At 53.7% G+C, this 21948-nt stretch overlaps 1 protein-coding gene across 4 annotated transcripts in view; it reads right to left on the bottom strand.

Moving 5' to 3' along the window:
* Positions 1-21948, bottom strand: part of LOC140457026 (EH domain-binding protein 1-like) — a 93679-nt gene that overhangs the window by 50776 nt on the left and 20955 nt on the right. For 3 of the 4 annotated variants that reach the window (XM_072550933.1, XM_072550935.1, XM_072550934.1), the window contains exons 2-7: positions 16795-16852; positions 13508-13603; positions 11648-11701; positions 5891-6069; positions 4299-4441; positions 687-722 (exon numbers count right to left, since the gene is read on the bottom strand). In XM_072550933.1, coding sequence (XP_072407034.1) covers positions 687-722; positions 4299-4441; positions 5891-6069; positions 11648-11701; positions 13508-13603; positions 16795-16852 — 566 coding nt within the window. The remainder of the gene's footprint in view (positions 1-686; positions 723-4298; positions 4442-5890; positions 6070-11647; positions 11702-13507; positions 13604-16794; positions 16853-21948) is intronic. The other variant, XM_072550936.1, reaches the window with a different exon arrangement.

Genomic DNA, 21948 nt, shown 5'->3' with positions numbered 1-21948 from the left:
GTTACGGTATCGGCGTCAGTTTTAGATGGTGCAGTAATCCCCGGTTATGGTAACGTCGTCAGTTTTAGATGGTGCAGTAATCCACGGGTTACGGTAACGGCGTCAGTTTTAGATGGTGCAGTAATCCACGGGTTACGGTATCAGCGTCAGTTTTAGATGGTGCAGTAATCCCCGGTTATGGTAACGTCGTCAGTTTTAGATGGTGCAGTAATGCACGGGTTACGGTAACAGCGTCAGTTTTAGATGGTGCAGTAATCCACAGGTTACGGTATCGGCGTCAGTTTTAGATGGTGCAGTAATCCCCGGTTATGGTAACGTCGTCAGTTTTAGATGGTGCAGTAATCCACGGGTTACGGTAACGGCGTCAGTTTTAGATGGTGCAGTAATCCACAGGTTACGGTATCGGCGTCAGTTTTAGATGGTGCAGTAATCCACGGGTTACGGTAACAAGGTCATGAGTTAACCCGCCTGGGTGGGGCATCCTTGTGCAAACTGAGCCAGTGAGCTATTTCAATCTCCGGCACTGGAGTCAATCACACAGGGTGGGGGGTGCCCTATGAAAACCCGGCCTGGATGCAGGGGTGGTGGGACCGGGGGGGGGGGTGGGTGGGAGATGTTCGCGGCACTCAACACACACACAGCACACACACACACACACAGCAATCCCTGTCGCCGCAGTCACCCACCTCTCAGCTGCTCCGTGCGCAAGAGGAACTTAAAACCTGGGATGGAATAGAGAGGGAGCTTTCAGACAACAGGCAGAAACAGCTGCAGGTCGGACCTGACAGCCCATCCTGCAGGGAGGGGTCATCGCTAATTCCAACTCGTACCACCAAAGTAATCGACAAAGTGGGAACTTGAGACATAGAGGTGCACAGCACGGAAATAGACCCTTCCGGTAACAACTCGTCTGTGCCGACCAGATATCCTGGTCTAAGCTCGATCCATTTGCCACCACTTGGCCCATGTCCCTCTGAACCCTCGGACATGTACTATTTTGCACGCTGTTGCACTATTTTGTGGTTGAGTCTCAGAGTCATACAGCACGGAATCAGACCCTTTGGTCCAACCAGTCCATGCCAGTCATAATCCCAAACTAAACTCCCACCTTCCCGTGTTTGGCCCACGTGCATCCAGACATTCCTTATTCACGTAGTCATCGAGATGTCTATTAAAGGTTCCAACTCTGTCAGCATCCACCACTTCCCCTGGACATTCTTTCCACACATTCTGTGTAAAACAATGTTCCTTCACGTCTCTTTGCCATCATAATCACAAATCTACCCCTGCTCGGGGACAGTATCCATTTGCTGACCAAGGGGTTGGTATGAAATCATAAACGTTTGGGAGAAAATAGGCCGTTCGGCCCCTCGAGCCTGCTGTCCTGGATTTGATTGTGACCTTGGTTCTGCTTTCCCGTCTGCTCTCCCCCCACCCCACCTCCTTGCCGGTCACCCCCACCCCCAGTTGCGCTGGTTACCACGGCAACCCGGTTTCAGAGTATCTCCGTTGGTTGTCAAGCCCGAGGTGGGTAAAGGCGCCAGCGAAATGCAAACCTCCCACCCTCGCTTCACCAGGGCCTGCTGCGGACCCAGAGCATCTGGCTCAAAAGTTCAGTTTCACAGCCTTGGGGATGACAGAGTGAAGTTTGGGAAAAGGATTAAATATTAAAATTTCTTTCTCAAAAATTGAGCAGGAGTAGACCATTCAGTCCTTCAGGCCTGCTCCCCCGTTCCCCCTTTCTCTCCCTATACCATTTAGCCCGATGACTAAATCCCCAGGAGCTGATCCGGTATACCCCAGAACTCTGTGGGATGCTAGAGAAGTGATTGCTGGGCCCCTCACTGAGATATTTGTATCATCGATAGTCACAGGTGAGGTGCCGGAAGACTGGAGGTTGGCAAACGTGGTGCCACTGTTGAAGAAGGGTGGTAAGGACAAGCCAGGGAACTATAGACTGGTGAGCCTGACCTCAGTGGTGGGCAAATTGTTGGAGGGAATCCTGAGGGACAGGATGTAGATGTATTTGGAAAGGCAAGGACTGATTCGGGATAGTCAACATGGCTTTGTACATGGGAAATCATGTCTCACTAATGTGCAGGTTAGGGTGGATTGGCCGTGCTAAATTGTCCCATAGTACCCAGGGATGTGCAGGTTAGGGTGGATTGGCCATGCTAAATTGTCCCATAGTGCCCAGGGATGTGCAGGTTAGGGTGGATTGGCCGTGCTAAATTGTCCCATAGTGCCCAGGGATGTGCAGGTTAGGGTGGATTGGCCGTGCTAAATTGTCCCATAGTGCCCAGGGATGCGCATGTTAGGGTGGATTGGCCATGCTAAATTGTCCCATAGTGCCCAGGGATGTGCATGTTAGGGTGGATTGGCCATGCTAAATTGTCCCATAGTATCCAGGGATGTGCAGGTTAGGGTGGATTGGCCGTGCTAAATTGCCCCATAGTGCCCAGGGATGTGTAGGTTAGGGTGGATTGGCCGTGCTAAATTGTCCCATAGTGCCCAGGGATGTGCAGGTTAGGGTGGATTGGCCATGCTAAATTGTCCCATAGTGCCCAGGGATGTGCAGTTTAGGGTGGATTGGCCATGCTAAATTGTCCCATAGTGTCCAGGGATGTGCAGGTTAGGGTGGATTGGCCGTGCTAAATTGTCTCATAGTGTTCGGTGCATTAGTCAGAGGGAAAATGGGTCTGGGTGGGCTACTCTTTGGAGGGTCGGTGAGGACAAGTTAGGACAAAGGGCCTGTTTCCACACTGTAGGGAATCTAATCTAATTGAGTTTTTTTTGAAGAGGATTGATGAGGGCAGCTGTGGACATGATTCAAATGGACTTCATTAAGGCTTTCCTGATGGGAGACTGGTGAGCAAGGTTAGATCTCATGGAATACAGGGACAAGTATCCATTTGGACACAGAACTGGCTCAAAGGGAGAAGACAGAGGGTGGTGCTGGAGGGTTGTTTTTCAGACTGGAGGCCTGTGACCAGTGGAGTGCCACAAGGATCGGTGCTTTATGTCATAAATATCAATGATTTGGATATGAACAGGGGGGTACAGTTAGTAAGTGTACAGATGACACCAAAACTGGAGGTGTAGTGGACAGCGAAGAAGCTTACCTCAGCTTACAACAGGATCTGGACCAGATGGGCCAATGGGCTGAGAAGTGGCAGATGGAGTTTAATTCAGATAAATGTGAGGTGTTGCATTTTGGGAAAGCAAATCTTAGCAGGACTTATACACTTAATGGTAAGGTCCTAGGGAGTGTTGCTGAATAAAGAGACCTTGGGAGTGCTGGAAGAGGCTAGGATCAAAATTACCCACAGGGGGATTTTTCAAAAAACAAAAAAAAATCTGACAGCCCACAATTTGCCAAAAAAAATTCCTGCAATTTTTATAGGCGGGAGTTGCTGTAAGTTTCATTTGAGTGTTGTTTGCTGTAGTTAGCAGCGACTCTGCTTAGATTCTGCAGACCGTCGATGAGCAGTTAAATAGATTCTGTAGGCTGCTTTCGTTCAGTGTTTAAATGGACTCAGCAGTCTGTTGGTATTCTTAAATAGACTATGTCGCATGTTCTCTGTCAATGACTGTCTCAATAGAGTCTGTCGACTCTTGTCTGTCGTTCAACATTCAGACAAACTCTGTCAATTAGTCATTGCGAAATGTTAGTCACAGGATAGACACTAATTCACGGGAGGTAGGCATCGCTGGCTGGGGCCACCATTTTTTTCTCTGTCTCTAATTGCCCCTGGTGGGGGGGGAGGGGGGGAGCTGCCTTCTTGAACCGCTGCAATCTGTGTGCTGTAGGGAAGACCCTTAGAGAGGGAGGTGAAAGTGAGGACTGCAGATGCTGAAGATCAGAGTCAAGATTAGAGTGGTGCTGGGAGGGAGGGAGTCCCAGGATTTTGACCGAGAGAGGACAGATTTCCAAGTCAGGGTGGGGGGTGGCTCGCGGGGGGTTTTGCGCGGTGTGGGTGGAGATGGTCTTCCCAAGTAGTGACATGTCCTTTGGGATAGGTGACGGGTTTGGAAGGTGCTGATTCAAGAACGGGTGAATTTCCGCGGTGGATCTAGCGGATAGCACACGCGGCTACCATTGGAGGGAGTGGATGGGGGGGGGTTCCAATCCAGGGGGACGATGACTTGGAGATGGCCGGTTGCCAGAAAGCAAAACACTTGACGGCAAACTGGGGGAACCCACCCCGCCCCCCTCCCGGGGACACAAAACTTCTTCGGTCGAACGCTGCCAGGTTTGTGGAGAGAGTGGTCAGCGCCGCGCGAACACGCGCACTCACCTTTCAGCCTGCTAGCCTTGTCTTCCTGATGCACCCGGCGATCATCCCCCTCCTCGTCACTCTCCTCGGCAAAGTCGTCCAAATTCCCAACGTCAGCCTGCTTCACGCTCATCAGGCTTGCCAGACTCTGCATGTCTTCGTCCCTGCAAGCACAAGGAGGAGCATCTCAGGTCTCGGGGGGGGGGGGGGGGCCGACACTGAAATGACGGTCAACGCAGGAGTGAGCAGACTCCGACACGTCCATCTCGGGATACACGGTCCCGTCACACCAGCCGACGGGACTCCCTCACTGGTATTCCCCGCCGCGAGCCGTGTTTACAAGGGCACACCCCTCTCGGCTCGGACCCAGAGGTACACAACTCAGGCCAGACCCTTCAGTACTGAGGGAGTGCCGCACTGTCGGAGGGTCAGTACTGAGGGAGTGCCGCACTGTCGGAGGGTCAGTACTGAGGGACTGCCGCACTGTCGGAGGGTCAGTGCTGAGGGAGAGCCGCACTGTCGGAGGGTCAGTGCTGAGGGAGTGCCGCACTGTCGGAGGGTCAGTGCTGAGGGAGTGCCGCACTGTCGGAGGGTCAGTACTGAGGGAGTGCCGCACTGTCGGAGGGTCAGTGCTGAGGGAGTGCCGCACTGTCGGAGGGTCAGTACTGAGGGAGTGCCGCACTGTCGGAGGGTCAGTGCTGAGGGAGTGCCGCACTGTCGGAGGGTCAGTACTGAGGGATCACCGCACTGTCGGAGGGTCAGTACTGAGGGAGTGCCGCACTGTCAGAGGGTCAGTACTGAGGGAGTGCCGCACTGTCGGAGGGTCAATGCTGAGGGAGCGCCGCACTGTCGGAGGGTCAGTACTGAGGGAGTGCCGCACTGTCGGAGGGTCAGTGCTGAGGGAGTGCCGCACTGTCGGAGGGTCAGTACTGAGGGAGCGCCGCACTGTCGGAGGGTCAGTGCTGAGGGAGCGCCGCACTGTCGGAGGTTCAGTACTGAGGGAGCGCCGCACTGTCGGAGGGTCAGTACTGAGGGAGCGCCGCACTGTCGGAGGGTCAGTGCTGAGGGAGTGCCGCAGTGTCGGAGGGTCAGTAGTGAGGGAGCGCCGCACTGTCGGAGGGTCAGTGCTGAGGGAGTGCCGCACTGTCGGAGGGTCAGTGCTGAGGGAGCGCCGCACTGTCGGAGGGTCAGTACTGAGGGAGCGCCGCACTGTCGGAGGGTCAGTGCTGAGGGAGTGCCGCACTGTCGGAGGGTCAGTAGTGAGGGAGTGTCGCACTGTCGGAGGGTCAGTAGTGAGGGAGTGCTGCACTGTCGGAGGGTCAGTACTGAGGGAGTGCTGCACTGTCAGAGGGTCAGAACTGAGGGAATGCCGCACTGTCGGAGGGTCAGTACTGAGGGAACGCCGCACTGTCGGAGGGTCAGTACTGAGGGAGTGCCGCACTGTCGGAGGGTCAGTACTGGGGGAATGCCGCACTGTCAGAGGGTCAGGACTGAGGGAGTGCCGCACTGTCGGAGGGTCAGTACTGAGGGAGTGCCGCACTGTCGGAGGGTCAGTACTGAGGGAGTGCACTGTCGGAGGGTCAGTACTGAGGGAGTGCCATAGTGTCACTCACGTTGCCCGTCCTTCTCGGAGGAAGACACAGGAGAGGGAGAACTGCAGCGTGGCACAGATGACCTTGACGGAGAGCGGTTTGAGTTTGAGCTTGACATCTGTCATGGTGGGCATTGGACTGGCGTATTTCTTCATGTTTATATCGGCAGATGCCAGCACCTTTCGATGCCCTTTTCGCTCCTGAGGAGGACGAGAAACAGACGCAGTTTTCATGATTCATGCCTCAAACCCACATACAACCGATTTCTAAGTGTCTCAACTTCTCCCCTCCAAAAGAAAGCTTATGTCCAAGAGAGAAGATACCGAGCCGCAAATGAACTGTTTCGAACACAGTTGATGGAGCAAGTTTCATATATTCCTGCAATGTGGCCCTCACTGGCTGAACTAACATACAGTGCCCATCACTCATCCCTGGCAGCACTTATCAACCCCCCCCATCCCTAGTTGCCCCCTTGAGAAGGTGGGGGTGAGCGGCCATCTTGAACCACTGCAGTCCGTGTGCTGTGGGTTAGACCCACAATGCCCCTGGGGGAGGGTGTTCCAGGATTCTGACCCAAGGAACGGCTGATATATTCCCAAGTCGGGATGGGAGCGGTGGCAATTTGCAGAGGGTGGGGGGGGGAGCGTGTTACCCATGTATCTGCTGCCCCTTGTGCTTCTAAGATGGTGGTGGGTTTGGAAGGTGCTGCCTGAGGATCCTCGGGGAGGTGCTGCAGTGCGTCTTATAGATGGTACACACTGCTGCTACTGAGGGTCGGTGGGGGGTGGGGGGGGGGGGGGGGGGGGGTGGGTGGGAGGGGGTGTTTGTGGGTGTGAGGCCAAGCAAGGAGAGGGGAGCTGCTTTATCCCAAGCAGAACACATTAGTCAGGTGAATAACTGGTTAAATAATCTGCAACACTGTTGATTGACGATGTTCAGGTGACAGGTTCATGAATATTGTTTCTCGGAGGGAGTGTCTCTCCCTTTACAAGGATGACACTGACACGTGACTCAAATCACACATCCGGTACTCAGTGACAGTGCTATAATAGATTTGCACAATGTTTACCCTCCCCACGGTGAGTCAGCGCAGTGAGTCAGGGCAGAGTGCAGGTTAATGGGCCACAGTCTGTAGGCTATCACAATCAGGAAAACTCACCTCTGGGTCAGTGCTGAGGGAGGGCCGCACTGTCGGAGGGTCAGTGCTGAGGGAGTGCCGCACTGTCGGAGGGTCAGTGCTGAGGTAGTGCCGCACTGTCAGAGGGTCAGTGCTGAGGGAGTGCTGCACTGTCGGAGGGTCAGTACTGAGGGAGGGCCGCACTGTCGGAGGGTCAGTGCTGAGGGAGTGCCGCACTGTCGGAGGGTCAGTGCTGAGGGAGTGCCGCACTGTCGGAGGGTCAGTACTGAGGGAGTGCCGCACTGTCAGAGGGTCAGTACTGAGGGAGTGCCGCACTGTCGGAGGGTCAGTACTGAGGGAGTGCTGTGTTGTCAGAAGTAGTTTCATTTGGGTGATATGTTTTTATGATTAGATTTCGTACAGTGAGGAAACAGACCAACAAGTCCACCCTCTGAAGAGTAACCCACCCAGACCCTTTCCCTTACCCTATATTTACCCCTGAATAATCCACCTTTGACTATGGGACAATTTAGCACGGTCAATCCACCCTAACCTGCACATCCCTGGACACTATGGGACAATTTAGCACGGCCAATCCACCCTAACCTGCACATCCCTGGGCACTATGGGACAATTTAGCACGGCCAATCCACCCTAACCTGCACATCCCTGGGCACTATGGGGCAATTTAGCACGGCCAATCCACCCTAACCTGTACATCTTTGAACTGAGGGAGGGAACTGGAGCACCCGGAGGAATCCCCACGCAGAGACGGTGGGGGGGAATGTGCAAACCCCACCCAGACAGTCACCCGAGGGTGGGATCGAACCCGGGTTGCTGGTGCCGTGAGGCAGCAGTGCTAACCACTGGGCCACTGTGCCAACCCACGTGTGTGGTCATCCTTGTTCCCATGGGCACAATGGAGATACAGGTGTGTGTGTCTTCCCTGCTATCGTGGGGTCAATGTACATTCCAGAAGCAACATCTCAACACAAAACATCAGGGTTATTATCTTGTTGAAGTGTGTGGAATTTTGCACTATGCAGCTGACGTCCCAGACAGCAAGCGTTCTGGCTTTCCAAGTCATGTCACATTCACTGTAACGTTCATTGGGATGTCCCATGGTGATGAGTGACGCTGTGGAAGTCCACATTACAGAGCAATAGAGTCATAGAGATGTCCAGCACGGAAACAGACCCTTCGGTCCAACCCGTCCACGCCGACCAGATATCCCAACCCAATCTAGTCCCACCTGCCAGCACCCAGCCCCTATCCCTCCAAACCCTTCCTATTCATATCCCCATCCAGATGCCTCTTAAATGTCCCAGCCACCACTCCTTCAAGAGATGGGGATTGTCGTAGAATCACAACAGTGTGGAAGCAGGCCATTCAGCCCAACACCAACCCTCTGGACAGTAACCCTCCCAGACCCCTTTCCCCCTCCCTTATTACTTGACATTAACCCCTGAGTAATGCGGCTAACGTCCACATGAAAGGTTTTGTCTCGTGAAGAGAGATGGAGCAGCTCAGGCCGATACTCTCTGGAGCTGAGACGAACAGGAGGAGCTCTAATGGAGCTCTGTGCGACGCTGAAGAAGGAGGGACTGACAAATAGAGAGGACGTTTCCTCATGTTGGTCTGGGGGGGCAATTGAGAACGAGAGGGTATCGCTTCAGGATAAGGGAGCGAGTGGCAAAACTGTGGAACGCACTGCCCCCCCCCCCCCCCATCCCCCCCAACCCCGAACATTGTTAAGAAAGCATATGGTGTTTTGGCTTTCATTAACCAATATACCTATCGAGTTTAAGAGCCGCAAAGTTTTGCTGCACCTCTACAAGTCCCTGGTGAGACCATACTTGGAATATTGTGTCCAGTTCTGGTCACCCTCTTATAGGAAAGATACAGAGGCTTTGGAGAGGGTGCAAAGAAGGTTTACCAGAATGCTGCCTGGACTGGAGAGTTTGCCTTATGAAGAAAGGTTGAATAAGCTTGGACTTATCTTTCTGGAGAGAAGGAGGAAGAGAGGAGACCTGATCGCGGTGTACAACGTAATGAGAGGAATAGATAGAGTCAATAGCCAGAGACTTTACCCCAGAGCAGGATTGAAGGAGACAAGAAGTCAGAGTTTGAAGGTATAAAGGAGACGTCAGGGATAGGTTCTTTACGCAGAGAGTTGTGAATGCTTGGAATGTGTTGTCAGCGGTGGTGGTGGAAGCAGAGTCATTGGGGACATGTAAGCGACTGCTGGACATGAACATGGAAAGCAGTGAGTTGAGGGGTGCTTAGGTTAAGTAACTAAATTTGACATGAGGATTAAAACTCAGCACAACATTGTGGGCCAAAGGGCCTGTTCTGTGCTGTACTTCTCCATGTTCTAATATGCAGGAGCCGCTGAATAAATTTCAGGAGGTGACGGCCAGATGTTTAATCAGTGCTGGGTTAAAGGGAGCGGGGAGTGGAGGTTGGGGCCGAGATAAGATCAGCCATTGAATGGGGGAGCAGGCTGGAGGGGCTGAGCGGCCTACTTGTGCTCCTAGCCCTTATGCTCAGTGCGTTTTTTTTTTACCCACTGTAGATTCCCGTTCCCTTCGTGATTTGGCATTCTTGTGACGCGGTCCTGATCATTCCAAGCACTGATTAGATTAGATTCCTTACAGTGTGGGAACAGGCCCTTCGGTCCAACCAGTCCACATCGGCCCTCCAAAGACCCAGACTCATTTCCCTCTGACTAATGCACTTAGCACTATTGGCCAGTAAGCCTGGCTAATTCACCCTAACCTGTACATCTTTAGACTGTGGGAGGAAACCGGAGCACCTAGAGGAAACCCACGCAGACACAGGGGGAGAATGTGCAAACTCCACACAGACAGTGACCCGAGGGTGGAATCGAACCTGGGACCCTGGTGCTGTGAGGCTGCAGTGCTAACCCACTGAGCCACCGTGCCACCCCACGATGTCGTGCTCTTTTCGGAAACTTCAGTTTCTGAAACGCTGCTTGGACATTTAACACTTGGACTTTGTTCCTGTCAGGGCATCATTTGGGGTAGACGGAGGCCAATCTCTGCAGAGGAACACCGATCCTTTGAGTGAGTGGGCAAAGGTCTGGCAGACGGATGACAATGTTAAATGAAGGCGAAGTCATCCATGTTGGGAGAAATAACAGCAAAAAGGACTACGACTCGAATGGTAAAAGATTGCGGCAAGCCGCAATGCAGAGAGTCGAGAGTGTGAGGGGGTTGGAAAAGCACAGCCGGCCGGGCAGCATCCGAGGAGCAGGCGAGTCGACGTTTCGGGCATAAGCCCTTCATCTGATTTTGTCGATTCTCCTGCTGCTCGGTTGCTGCTGTGCTTTTCCAGCGCCATACACTCTCGACTCTGATCCCCAGCGTTACCTTCTCCTCCGCTATGCAGTGGGACCTGGGTGCACCTTGTGCGTGAACCCCAGAAAGGTTGGTCTGCAGGTACAGCAGGTAATTGGGAAGGCAAACGGAACTTTGTCCTTCATCGCAAAAGGGATTGAGTCGAAAAGTGGAGAGGTTATGTTGCGGCTGTGTGGGGTGCTGGTGAGGGCACACCTGGAGGTATTCTTTTTGGCACTGGTTGGACCGAAGGGTCTGTTTCTATGCCATATGACTCTATGGCTATGACTGCTTATGCAGCTTTGGTCTCCTTACTTGAGAAAGGATGTACTGGCACTAGAGGGGGTGCAGAGGATTGATTCCGGGGGTTGGCTTATGAGGAGAGACTAGGATTATATTCCTTGGAATTCAGAAGAATGAGGGGGGTAACTTTGATTAGATTCCCTACAGGGTGGAAACAGGCCCTTCGGCCCAACAGGTCCACACCGACCCTGCAAAGAGTAAGCCACCCTGACCCATTCCCCTCCACCTAACACTCTAAGACAATATATCATGGCCAATACACCCTAATCTTCAGACTGTGGGAGAATACCCACACGCAGACACGGGGAGAATGTGCTAACTCCACATTGGAATTGAAGCTCGGACGCTGGTGCTGTGAGGCAGCAGTGCTAACCACTGTGCCACCGTGCCGCCCTAGAAACGTATAAAAATATGAAGGGAAGAGATAAGATAGATGTAGAGAGGATGTTTCCACTGCAGGGTAAAACTAGGACAAGAGGGCACAGCCTCAAGATTAGGGGGAGCAGATTTAGGGCTGAATTGAGAAGAAACTCTTTCACCCAGAGGGTTGTGAGTCTGTGGAATTCCCTGCCCAGTGAGATAGTTGACGCTACTTCAGTCAATGTTTTTAAAGCTAAAGGTTAGATTTTTGTTTTGAACACTGAAGGAACTAAGAGTGAGGTTGAGGGGGCAGGCGAGTGGGGCTGAGGCCAGGAAAGAGTCGGCCATGGTCTTATTGAATGGCGGAACAAGCTCGATGGGCCAAATGGCCTACTCCTGCTCCGAGTTCTTGGAGGTTCTTATCTGGCCCGTTGATGCAGCGCTGCCCGATTCAAGCGCACCTCGCCCTCCTGATCTCTCGCCCCTGTCGTGGTGCCCTCCCACGCATCTCTGCGCCTTGCCCGCTCCACCCCACCGCCACCCTCCCACCACCGGAAACACTGCTCCCCCCCCCGCGTTGTCGCGATCGAAACCCCGCGCGAGTTTGGTCGCCATTAACATGGATAAAGCTGGCTTTACGTTTTCGATAACAAAGGTCCATTCCTTGTCTTCAAATTCTTCAGCGAGGGGGTCCTGGCGGAAAACAAAAGGGGACACGTTCAGGGTCAGGGCTGCCCACAATTCCCTGCCACGTTTCCGGTTTGGGGAGGAGGAAAAGGCCACCCGACCTTTGACCTCTCGGGGTCAAGGGGCGCCAGGCTGGAGGGTTGGCGTCCACCAGGGCTCAAAGTCCGAGCGTCAGCTGAGACCCTCAGACACTCACAGGCTGGGCAGGTGGGGTTTGGGAGGGGGGAAGGAGATAAGAGAAAAGTGGAAGGCACACCAAACCGCTCTCCGTGAGCACACACACGCAAGCAGAGAGGTGGTCACTGCTATAGGCCTGGAGAGCTAGGCCTCAGAACTCTACTCTGTATCTAACCCCGTGTGCTGTCCCTGTCTTGGGGAGTGTTTGATAGGGGACAGTGTAGAGGGAGCTTTACTCTGTATCTAACCCCGTGCTGTCCCTGTCCTGGGGAGTGTTTGATGGGGGACAGTGTAGAGGGAGCTTTACTCTGTACCTAACCCCGTGCTGTCCCTGTCCAGGGGAGTGATTGATGGGGGACAGTGTAGAGGGAGCCTTACATTTCATTTACAAGAGTAGAGAGAGCCCCTCCCTCGGACAGGTGACAGGTCACCAAGCTGCAGTTAAATTGGAGTTGGGGTGGGGAGTAGTTCAGAGGGGTGCACTGTTGTCATTCGAAACAGTCTTGGGAAAGTGTAGCTGTAGGATTGACAAAGGGTTGGAGGGTTGGCACTGTAGGGAGAGGCGGAATAGGCTGTGCCAACCCCTGGTCTGGTGGACACTGTGGATAATATTAATGCCCTGCGTTTGCGCAGGCAGAGATCCATAAAATCTCCCTCACAGGAGGACAGGGAAAACTAAAACAAATCCTTGTTTACATGCAAATATTCTGCACATACCACGGGTTGTGAGTCAAGGCAGAATGGAGCAAAGGATTTGAAATGGTTGTGACAAATGTGCCACTGTGCTAACAGCGCAGGCACAGAGTTGCAGATATAAGCAGGCAGGCCAAACGCTGCCTTCGCCAGTCTCCCGATTACCCTGGATGCCAGTTTGGAATCTGCACGCTAAGCTAGGCAGGGGACTGGTAACCAATGGGGCATGCCAGATCTTGCCCACTTCCCTCACAGTGAGAGACCAAATTCCACTTTAGATCACATTACCCAGCCCATCCTTCGACTGGCCAACAGTGAGGGAGCTACACAGTGTGGGAAGGTCAGTGCTGAGGGAGCTACACAGTGTGGGAGGGTCAGTGCTGAGGGAGCTACACAGTGTGGGAGGGTCAGTGCTGAGGGAGCTACACAGTGTGGGAGGGTCAGTGCTGAGGGAACAACACAGTGTGGGAGGGTCAGTGCTGAGGGAGTGCCGCACTGTCGGAGGGTCAGTGCTGAGGGAGTGCCGCACTGTCGGAGGGTCAGTACTGAGGGAGCGCCGCACTGTCGGAGGGTCAGTACTGAGGGAGCGCCGCACTGTCGGAGGGTCAGTACTGAGGGAGCGCCGCACTGTCGGAGGGTCAGTGCTGAGGGAGTGCCGCACTGTCGGAGGGTCAGTACTGAGGGAGCGCCGCACTGTCGGAGGGTCAGTACTGAGGGAGTGCCGCACTGTTGGAGGGCCAGTACTGATGGAGTGCCGCACTGTCGGAGGGTCAGTACTGAGGGAGCGCCGCACTGTCAGAGGGTCAGTGCTGTGGGAGTGCCGCACAGTCAGAGGGTCAGTACTGAGGGAGTGCTGCACTGTCGGAGGGTCAGTACTGAGGGAGCGCCGCACTGTCGGACGGTCGGTACTGAGGGAGTGTTGTAGTGGTTGACCCTGCCTACCTTGTAGAGGGTTACAGAGATGTCGACGTTTTCCGGTACAGGCCATAGTACCATGCCGCGGTACGGGTTATTGATGCCCGGCTGCCAGCTGTGAGGCTGAAAGAGAACAGAAATAGGGACTGATTGGAAATACACGAAGGCACAGGCCAAATTCCCCGGCAAAAACGTCTCTGAACAGGCCGGAAGCTGGACAACGAGGCCGTTCAGCCCAACCTAGAGGTGTGCTATCCTCGAGGGCACGTACAGAGTGAGCGTTGAGACCATCTCTCCCCCCTGTGCGTGAAGACAGAGAAGGAGAAGGCTTATATTTTTCACTCAGAGGGTGGTCCCAGTGGGAGGGAGTGGAGTGCAGGGCCAGTGCCTACGGTCAGGTTGAAGGGAGGGAGCAAGGGTGGGAGGTTCTCTGAGGAGGGTGAGTGGAGTCAGGGCCACACGGAGGTCAGCCATCTTAAACTGGGGAGCGTGTCCAGTGATTGAGCGTGAGAGAGTGTGTATCTGTAAGTGTGTGTGAGTTGTGTATATGGGTGTGACTGAGAGTGGGGGGGGGAACGCAGAATGTGTATATAAGTGTGTGTGTCTCTATGAGTTGTGTGCGGTTTAGGGTGGATTGGCCGTGCTAAATTGTCCCATAGTGCCCTGGGATGTGCAGGTTAGGGTGGATTGGCCGTGCTAAATTGTCCCATAGTGCCCTGGGATGTGCAGGTTAGGGTGGATTGGCCGTGCTAAATTGTCCCATAGTGCCCAGGGATGTGCAGGTTAGGGTGGATTGGCCGTGCTAAATTGTCCCATAGTGCCCAGGGATGTGCAGGTTAGGGTGGGTTGGCCGTGCTAAATTGTCCCATAGTGCCCAGGGATGTGCAGGTTAGGGTGGATTGGCCGAGCTAAATTGTCCCATAGTGCCCAGGGATGTGCAGGTTAGGGTGGGTTGGCCGTGCTAAATTGTCCCATAGTGCCCAGGGATGTGCAGGTTAGGGTGGGTTGGCCGTGCTAAATTGTCCCATAGTGCCCAGGGATATGAAGGTGAGGCACATTAGTCAGGGGTAACCGTAGAGTAATAGGGTAGGGGAATGGGTCCGGGTGGGTTACTCTTCGGAGGGTGGGTGTGGACTTGTTGGGCCCAATGGCCAGTTTCCACACTGTAGGGATTCTATGATTTATTGTCCTGTCCCTAATTACTCAGGGGGGCAGTTGAGAGTCAACCCCATCGCTGTGGGGTTTGGAGTCACGTGTAGGCCCAGACCAGGTAGGGACGGCAGTTTCCTTCCCGAAAGGAACATAAACGAACCAGTTTGGTTTGTCTTTCCAACAATTGATTCACGATCATCATTAATTCCAGATTGGTTATTTTTTAACTCAAGTTGCACCAGCTGCTGTGGCAGGAATTGAACCCAGCCTCTCTGGAACATTCCCCGAGCCTCTGGATTAACGTCAGGATCGCCAGGCCATCGCCTCAGAGAGATTGCAATGCGGAGCCCTTGGCAAAAACGTGACAGGGTCAGCAAAAGGGAAGCCACATTTGCCTGGAACGTTTTGAGGATGTAACTGCGGGAGTTGATAAGGACGGGCCAGTCGATGTGGTTTCTTTGGACTTTCAGAAGGCTTCCAATAAGGTCCGACTTTGGAGATGAATGTGTAAAATTAAAGCACGTGGGACTGGGGTTAGTGGACTGTCATGGATGGGGAGTTGACAGGAAACACAGAGCAGCAATAAAACCGTCTTTTTCCGCGTTCAGTGCGCGGACTCCGACTATTCCCAATCTACACTAAGGATTCCGATTTCGGATATTTTGCAATATCTCCCGAGTTTGACCCAGAGCTGGGCGGGAGGGTGAGCAGTGAGGAGGGTGCAGTGTGATTTGGACAGGTTTGAGTGGACGGGCAAGTGAAGAGCAGATGCAGTGCAACGTGGGTCAATGTGAGGCAAATCCACGTTTGGGAGCAAACGCAGGAAGGCGGATTATTATCCGAACGGCGATAGTTTGGGAAAAGCGGGGGAGGTGCAGTGAGACGGCTGAGGATCCTGGGATTGTATTCACTAGAGTTTAGAAGGTTGAGGGGAGATCCAACAGAAACTTACAAGATAATGCATGGCTGAGAAAGGGTGGATTTGTTTCCGTTAGACTAGGACTCGTGGGCACAGCCTTAGAATTTGAGGGGGTCAATTGAGAACGGAAATGAGGAGACATTTCTTCAGCCAGAGAGCGGTGGGCCTGTGGGATTCATTGCCACGGAGCGCAGTGGAGGCTGGGACATTAAAGGTCTTCAAGGCAGAAATTGATAGATTCTTGATCTGGCAAGGAATTAAGGGACACGGGAGAGTGCGGGTAAGTGGGGTTGGAATGCCCATGACTGTATGGCGGAGTGGATGGGCCAAATGGCCTTCCTTCCACTCCTATACCTTATGGTCTTATGGAGACCTGGGTGTCCCTGTCCACCAGTCACTGAGAGTGAGCATTGGAGGTGGGGAAGAAGGTCAATGGTACCTTGCCCTCCACAGCGAGAGAGTTGGCGTACTGGAGCCATTGGACTGGGTGAGACCACCCCCCCCTTGGGGTATTGTGAGCAGTTTGGGGGTCTCCGTATCTGAGGACAGATGTTCTGACAAGGGAGGGAGAGCAGGGAAGGGTTTCCCAGCCTGATTCCCGGGATAGTGGGACTGACATATGAAGAGAGACTGGATCAGTTCGGACTGTACTCACTGGGATGGGATGGGGGGGGCAGGGTTTGGGGAGAATGAGGAGGGGGATGTCAGAGAAACCGATAAAAATTCCAACAGGACCCGACAGGGCCAAGAATATTGACCCGGGGAGCCCAGAACCGGGGGGAGGGTCACAGTCTAAGGATTATGGGGTTGGGGTGGGGGGGGGGGGGGGGAGGGGGGGGGGGTTCAGACTGAGATGGGGAGAAATGTCTTCCCCAGAGAGTAGGTGGGGGGAGCCTGGGGCCAAAACATTGAATGTTTTCAGGAAGAAGTTGGATCAGGTTCTTGGGGAAAAAAGGGAGAAAGCGGGGAACAGGGGGGGAAGGAGTCGGATGGTCAGCCATGATCCCATTGGATGGTGGAGCAGGGGCCGAACGGCCTCCTCCTGCTCTTGTCGATTGTGTCAAAAGGCGCTAGTGAAAGGCAGCTCTCTGCCGTTGCAGAGTCACCTCCACCATACACACGGAGGTTGGGTGGGATGGGTGGGGGGGGGGGGGGGGGGGGGGGGGGGTGGAGGGGGGGGGGGGGGGGGGGGGGTAGGAGGTGGGGGGTAGGAAGCAGTGACAGGAGCTCACTTCCACCGTACCTTCGAACAAATTCTCCTGTTCCTTCGGGTCCACACCACAATCAGTTTGTCCGGCTGCCTGCAACAAGGATGGGGAAAGGCGTCAGTGCCCTCAGGGTCAACCTCCATCTTCCGGCCCAGACCAGCACCCTCCCCACCGCCCGCCCAGCCACGATGGGCACCGCGCTCCCCTCACACCCTCCAGCAGCCCCACTCCCCTCCCCGAGTGACAGACCACCAGCCCGTCTCACTCGCCCCCCCCCCCCCGCTGTCACCTTGTCCCTCTCCCACCTCGTAACGGCCTAACACCCCAGGACGCCCCCCTCTCGAGTGCTGCTCAGAGGCGTGTAGTGACTGTGGGCAGCCGAATTGTACACAGCAAGATCCCGCTGATGGCAAGGTGACAACGAGCTGCAACATCTGTCTCCTTTAGCCCCACATGTGGTGTCATTAAGAGGGGACAGCACAGTGGCTCAGTGGGTTAGCACCGCTGCCTCCCAGCACCAGGGACCTGGGTTCAATCCCACCCTCGGGAGATTATCGGTCTGGAATTTGCACATTCTCCCCCTGTCTGTGTGGGGTTTCCTCCAAGTGCTCCGGGTTCCCCACACAGTCCAAATATGTGCAGGTTAGGGTGGATTGGCCGTGCTAAATTGTCCCATAGTGCCCAGGGATGTGTAGGTTAGGGTGGAATGGCCGTGCTAAATTGTCCCATAGTGCCCAGGGATGTGCAGGTTAGGGTGGACTGGCCGTGCTAAATTGTCCCATAGTGCCCAGGGATGTGTAGGTTAGGGTGGATTGGCCGTGCTAAATTGTCCCATAGTGCCCAGGGATGTGCAGGTTAGGGTGGATTGGCCGTGCTAAATTGTCCCATAGTGCCCAGGGATATGCAGGTTAGGGTGGATTGGCCATGCTAAATTGTCCTATAGTGTCCAGGGATGTGCAGGTTAGGGTGGATTGGCCATGCTAAATTGTCTCATAGTGCCCAGGGATGTGCAGGTTAGGGTGGATTGGCCGTGCTAAATTGTCCCATAGTGTGCAGGTTAGGGTGGATTGGCCGTGCTAAATTGTCTCATAGTGCCCAGGGATGTGCAGGTTAGGGTGGATTGGCCGTGCTAAATTGTCTCATAGTGCCCAGGGATGTGCAGGTTAGGGTGGATTGGCCGTGCTAAATTGTCCCATAGTGCCCAGGGATGTGCAGGTTAGGGTGGATTGGCCGTGCTAAATTGTCTCATAGTGCCCAGGGATGTGCAGGTTAGGGTGGATTGGCCGTGCTAAATTGTTCCATAGTGCCCAGGGATGTGCAGGTTAGGGTGGATTGGCCGTGCTAAATTGTCCCATAGTGCCCAGGGATGTGCAGGTTAGGGTGGATTGGCCATGCTAAATTGTCCCATAGTGCCCAGGGATATGCAGGTTAGGGTGGATTGGCCGTGCTAAATTGTCCCATAGTGCCCAGGGATGTGCAGGTTAGGGTGGATTGGCCGTGCTAAATTGTCTCATAGTGCCCAGGGATGTGCAGGTTAGGGTGGATTGGCCGTGCTAAATTGTCTCATAGTGCCCAGGGATGTGCAGGTTAGGGTGGATTGGCCGTGCTAAATTGTCTCATAGTGCCCAGGGATGTGCAGGTTAGGGTGGATTGGCCGTGCTAAATTGTCTCATAGTGCCCAGGGATGTGCAGGTTAGGGTGGATTGGCCGTGCTAAATTGTCCCATAGTGCCCAGGGATGTGTAGGTTAGGGTGGATTGGCCATGCTAAATTGTCCCATAGTGCCCAGGGATGTGTAGGTTAGGTGCATTATTCAGGGGTAAATGTAGAGTAATAGGGCAGGGGAAAGCGTTTGGTTGGGATACTCTTCGGAGGGTCAGTGTGGACGTGTTGGGCTGAAGGGCCTGTTTCCACACTCTAGGACATGTATTCTGTAAGACGGAGAGTTATTGACCGGAGAGAGAAGGTCCCTGCACTGTGGCACTCCCCATCACATCATCGAATCCAGCTGTTAACATCATTTACTCCCTCCAGGAGGGTCCTCAGGTTAACCACTCAACTGAAACCAACAGTACAGTACACCGTCAGCACTGACCCTCTGACAGTGCGGAGGTCCCTCAGTACTGACCCACCAACAGTGCGGCACTCACTCAGCACTGACCCTCCGACAGTGCGGCACTCCCTCAGTACTGACCCTCCGACAGTGCGGTGCTCCCTCAGTACTGACCCTCCGACAGTGCGGCACTCCCTCAGTACTGACCCTCCGACAGTGCGGCACACCCTCAGTACTGACCCTCCGACAGTGCGGCACTCCCTCAGTACTGACCCTCCGACAGTGCGGCACTCCCTCAGTACTGACCCTCCGACAGTGCGGCACTCCCTCAGTACTGACCCTCCGACAGTGCGGCACTCCCTCAGTACTGACCCTCCAATAAGGGAATGTGGTAGTCTGGTGGTATAATCGCTGGACTGTTAATCCAGAGAACCAGGTACATCTCTGGGGACAGGATTTGAATCCCAACCCTGCAGAAGGTGGACTTCTGATTCAGTAAAAACGTGGAATTAAGAATGTAATGGTCACCGGGGAACCGTTGCTCATTATCAGAAACAGCCCATATGTTTCACTCATGCCTTTGCCTGTGGGAAATCTGCCACCTTTACCTGGTCTGGCCTGCATATAACTCCAGACCAATTGTGATGTGGATGAGTCTGAACTGCCCGTCTGGAATTAGGGATGGGTCATAGCCGGGCACACCATAACCCTGTGGATGACTGACCTGTTGGCCCGGCCTCTGAGATGTAATGAACCTCCTGAAGGTCTTTGACACTCACAGTGGTCAGTACGGTCAATTTTCTCACTTTGGTGGGTGTGTCAGGGTGCTGGCTGATCATGGGGCATGTTGTCATGGAGACGGGCCTAGTGTCTTTGAAAAGCCTGAGGCCTGTACTCTGCGCAGCATGGCCTTGTCTACTGGAGGGATGGGAGCTGAAATGGGGGATGTGGTGCCAAGGAATGATGGGTATATGTTGCACTGTGTCATACATTAGATCGCCAATATACCTTGCAGGATATTGTCACGGTACCAGAGCATGTGAAATAAGGGATTAAAAGTCTCAGACTCCCTCCTAACTGGGGCCACTTAAAGTGTGGCGTGCTGAGGGAAGTGAGCGACTGTGTTGGCCACATAGGTTTTCATGGATGTGGTTACCAGGAGCAGTGATAAATGTCTGTTGTGCCGCTAAGCTCTTGGTGGCTGGTTCCTGTGTTATGGGAATTAACACAACTGCTCCCTTCAAAGAAGTTGCCAGGGTTGGAGTGTTTGAGCTATGGGAAGAGACTGAACAGGCTGTAGCAGTTTTCCCTGGAGCGTCGGAGGCTGAGGGGTGACCTTATAGAGGTTTATAACACCATGAGGGGTATGGATAGGGTAAATAGACAAGGTCATTTTCCCTGGGTATGGGAGTCCAGAACTAGAGGGGCATAGGTTTAGGGTGAGAGGGGAAAGATATAAAAGGGACCCAAGGGGCAACTGTTTCACACAGAGGGTGGTGCGTGTATGGAATGAGCTGCCAGAGGAAGTGGTAGAGGCTGGTACAACGACAACATTGAAAATGGATGGGTATATGAATAGGAAAAGTTTAGAGGGATATGGGTCAAGTGCTGATAAATGGGACTGGATTAATGGAGGATATAGACAAGATGGGCCGAAGGGTCTGTCTCCGTGCTGTACATCTCTTTGACTCTAATTGGGACTAGATTAATTGAGGATACTTGGTCAGCATGAACGGGTTGGGCCAAAGGGCCTGTTTCCGTGCTGGATAACTCCATTATTCGAAGTCCGGAGGCCCTGTCAGAGGACAACAGCACGGCTTGGCATGAGCCCACAGAGCAGGCTTCAAGCGGGGCCTAGCTCGTGGTTTTGTTGCCCTAGCAACACTGGCGTCACCCACAGGCAGACACAGGATCATGCGACAGGGCGGGAATGCGGGTGTGAGGATTAAAGGGAGATTCTTCACCGGTCAGCTAGCTGCCTCAGTTCAGCTCTGTCTCTCTCTCTCTCTATCTATCTCCCTCGAGTCCGGCCTATTTTAGTCGGGAACAATGAGCCCTTGGCTCTCTCGCCCTTGAATGTCAATGGAGCTCAGCCCTCCCAAGTCAGGCTTCCTGGAATTAGCTACGTTCTCCGTCACTTTACCCAGCAGGCTGATTATCTCTCCCCTCGCAGGCCACAAGGGCGTATCTCATAGCCGAGCAGTTCAACTAACGACCCCTATCCCACCCCTAACACTCAAGGACAGCATTCCGGCCTGCGGTTGTAGTCCACCCCCACCCTACCACACCTACCTTGTTGCTTCTCTGTGACAGCTGAGTATGTGTCTGTCACAACCCACTTCACCCGGCAAACGCTAAACCAGATCGGGGCGCGGGTGGAGCCCATGCACCCCATCAGCCGGCTGCCCCTTTCAATATGACCGCGACTAATCTCGGACCTCGGTTACCAGTTTTCAGCCCTGTATCCCCTTGACCACCCCTCCCCCACCCCAAATCTTTGTCACTCCCCTCCTCCCTTTTCCTTTCTCATGCCGTCCGTTCACAGGATGAGGGGGCAGGCTGACCAGGCCAGTGTTTATTACCCAGAAGGCATTGCTGTGGGTGTACAACGTAGGCCCAGACCAGGTAGCAGTAGACTCGCCAACCTTAAGGGCATTTGGATAAACATATGGATGAAAATGGAATATAGTGTAGGTTAGACGGGCTTCCGATTGGTTTCACGGGTCGGCGCAACATCGAAGGCCGAAGGGCCTGTACTGCGCTGGAATGTTCTATGCTGTGTGTAAGGATGGCAGTCTCCTTCCCTTGAGGAGATTAAAAACAGAAAAACTGCTGCGGAAAAACTCAGCAAATCTGCAGAGAGAAAGCAGAGTTGACATTGCGGGTCCTCCTTCTTCAGGCTTTGGGACCTGTTTTTGCTTTCGTTAACCCAGACACGTTCTTCCCAACAATGGATTCACGGTCACCATCAGGTTCTTAATTCTACTTTTTTTTTTAAAAAATGAAAACCAAATTCCACTATCTGCCATTTGGACCCAGGTACTGGTATTGATGGTCCTGGATTAATAAGTGTTCCTGATGCGGCCACACTTGGAATATTGTGTACAGTTCTGGTCCCCATATTTTGGGAAGGACGT

This window comes from Chiloscyllium punctatum, chromosome 31, assembly GCF_047496795.1.
Source record: "Chiloscyllium punctatum isolate Juve2018m chromosome 31, sChiPun1.3, whole genome shotgun sequence".
Classification (NCBI taxonomy): domain Eukaryota; kingdom Metazoa; phylum Chordata; class Chondrichthyes; order Orectolobiformes; family Hemiscylliidae; genus Chiloscyllium; species Chiloscyllium punctatum.
Note: the sequence above shows the minus strand (reverse complement) of the source record. Positions and strands in the feature narration are given on the sequence as shown.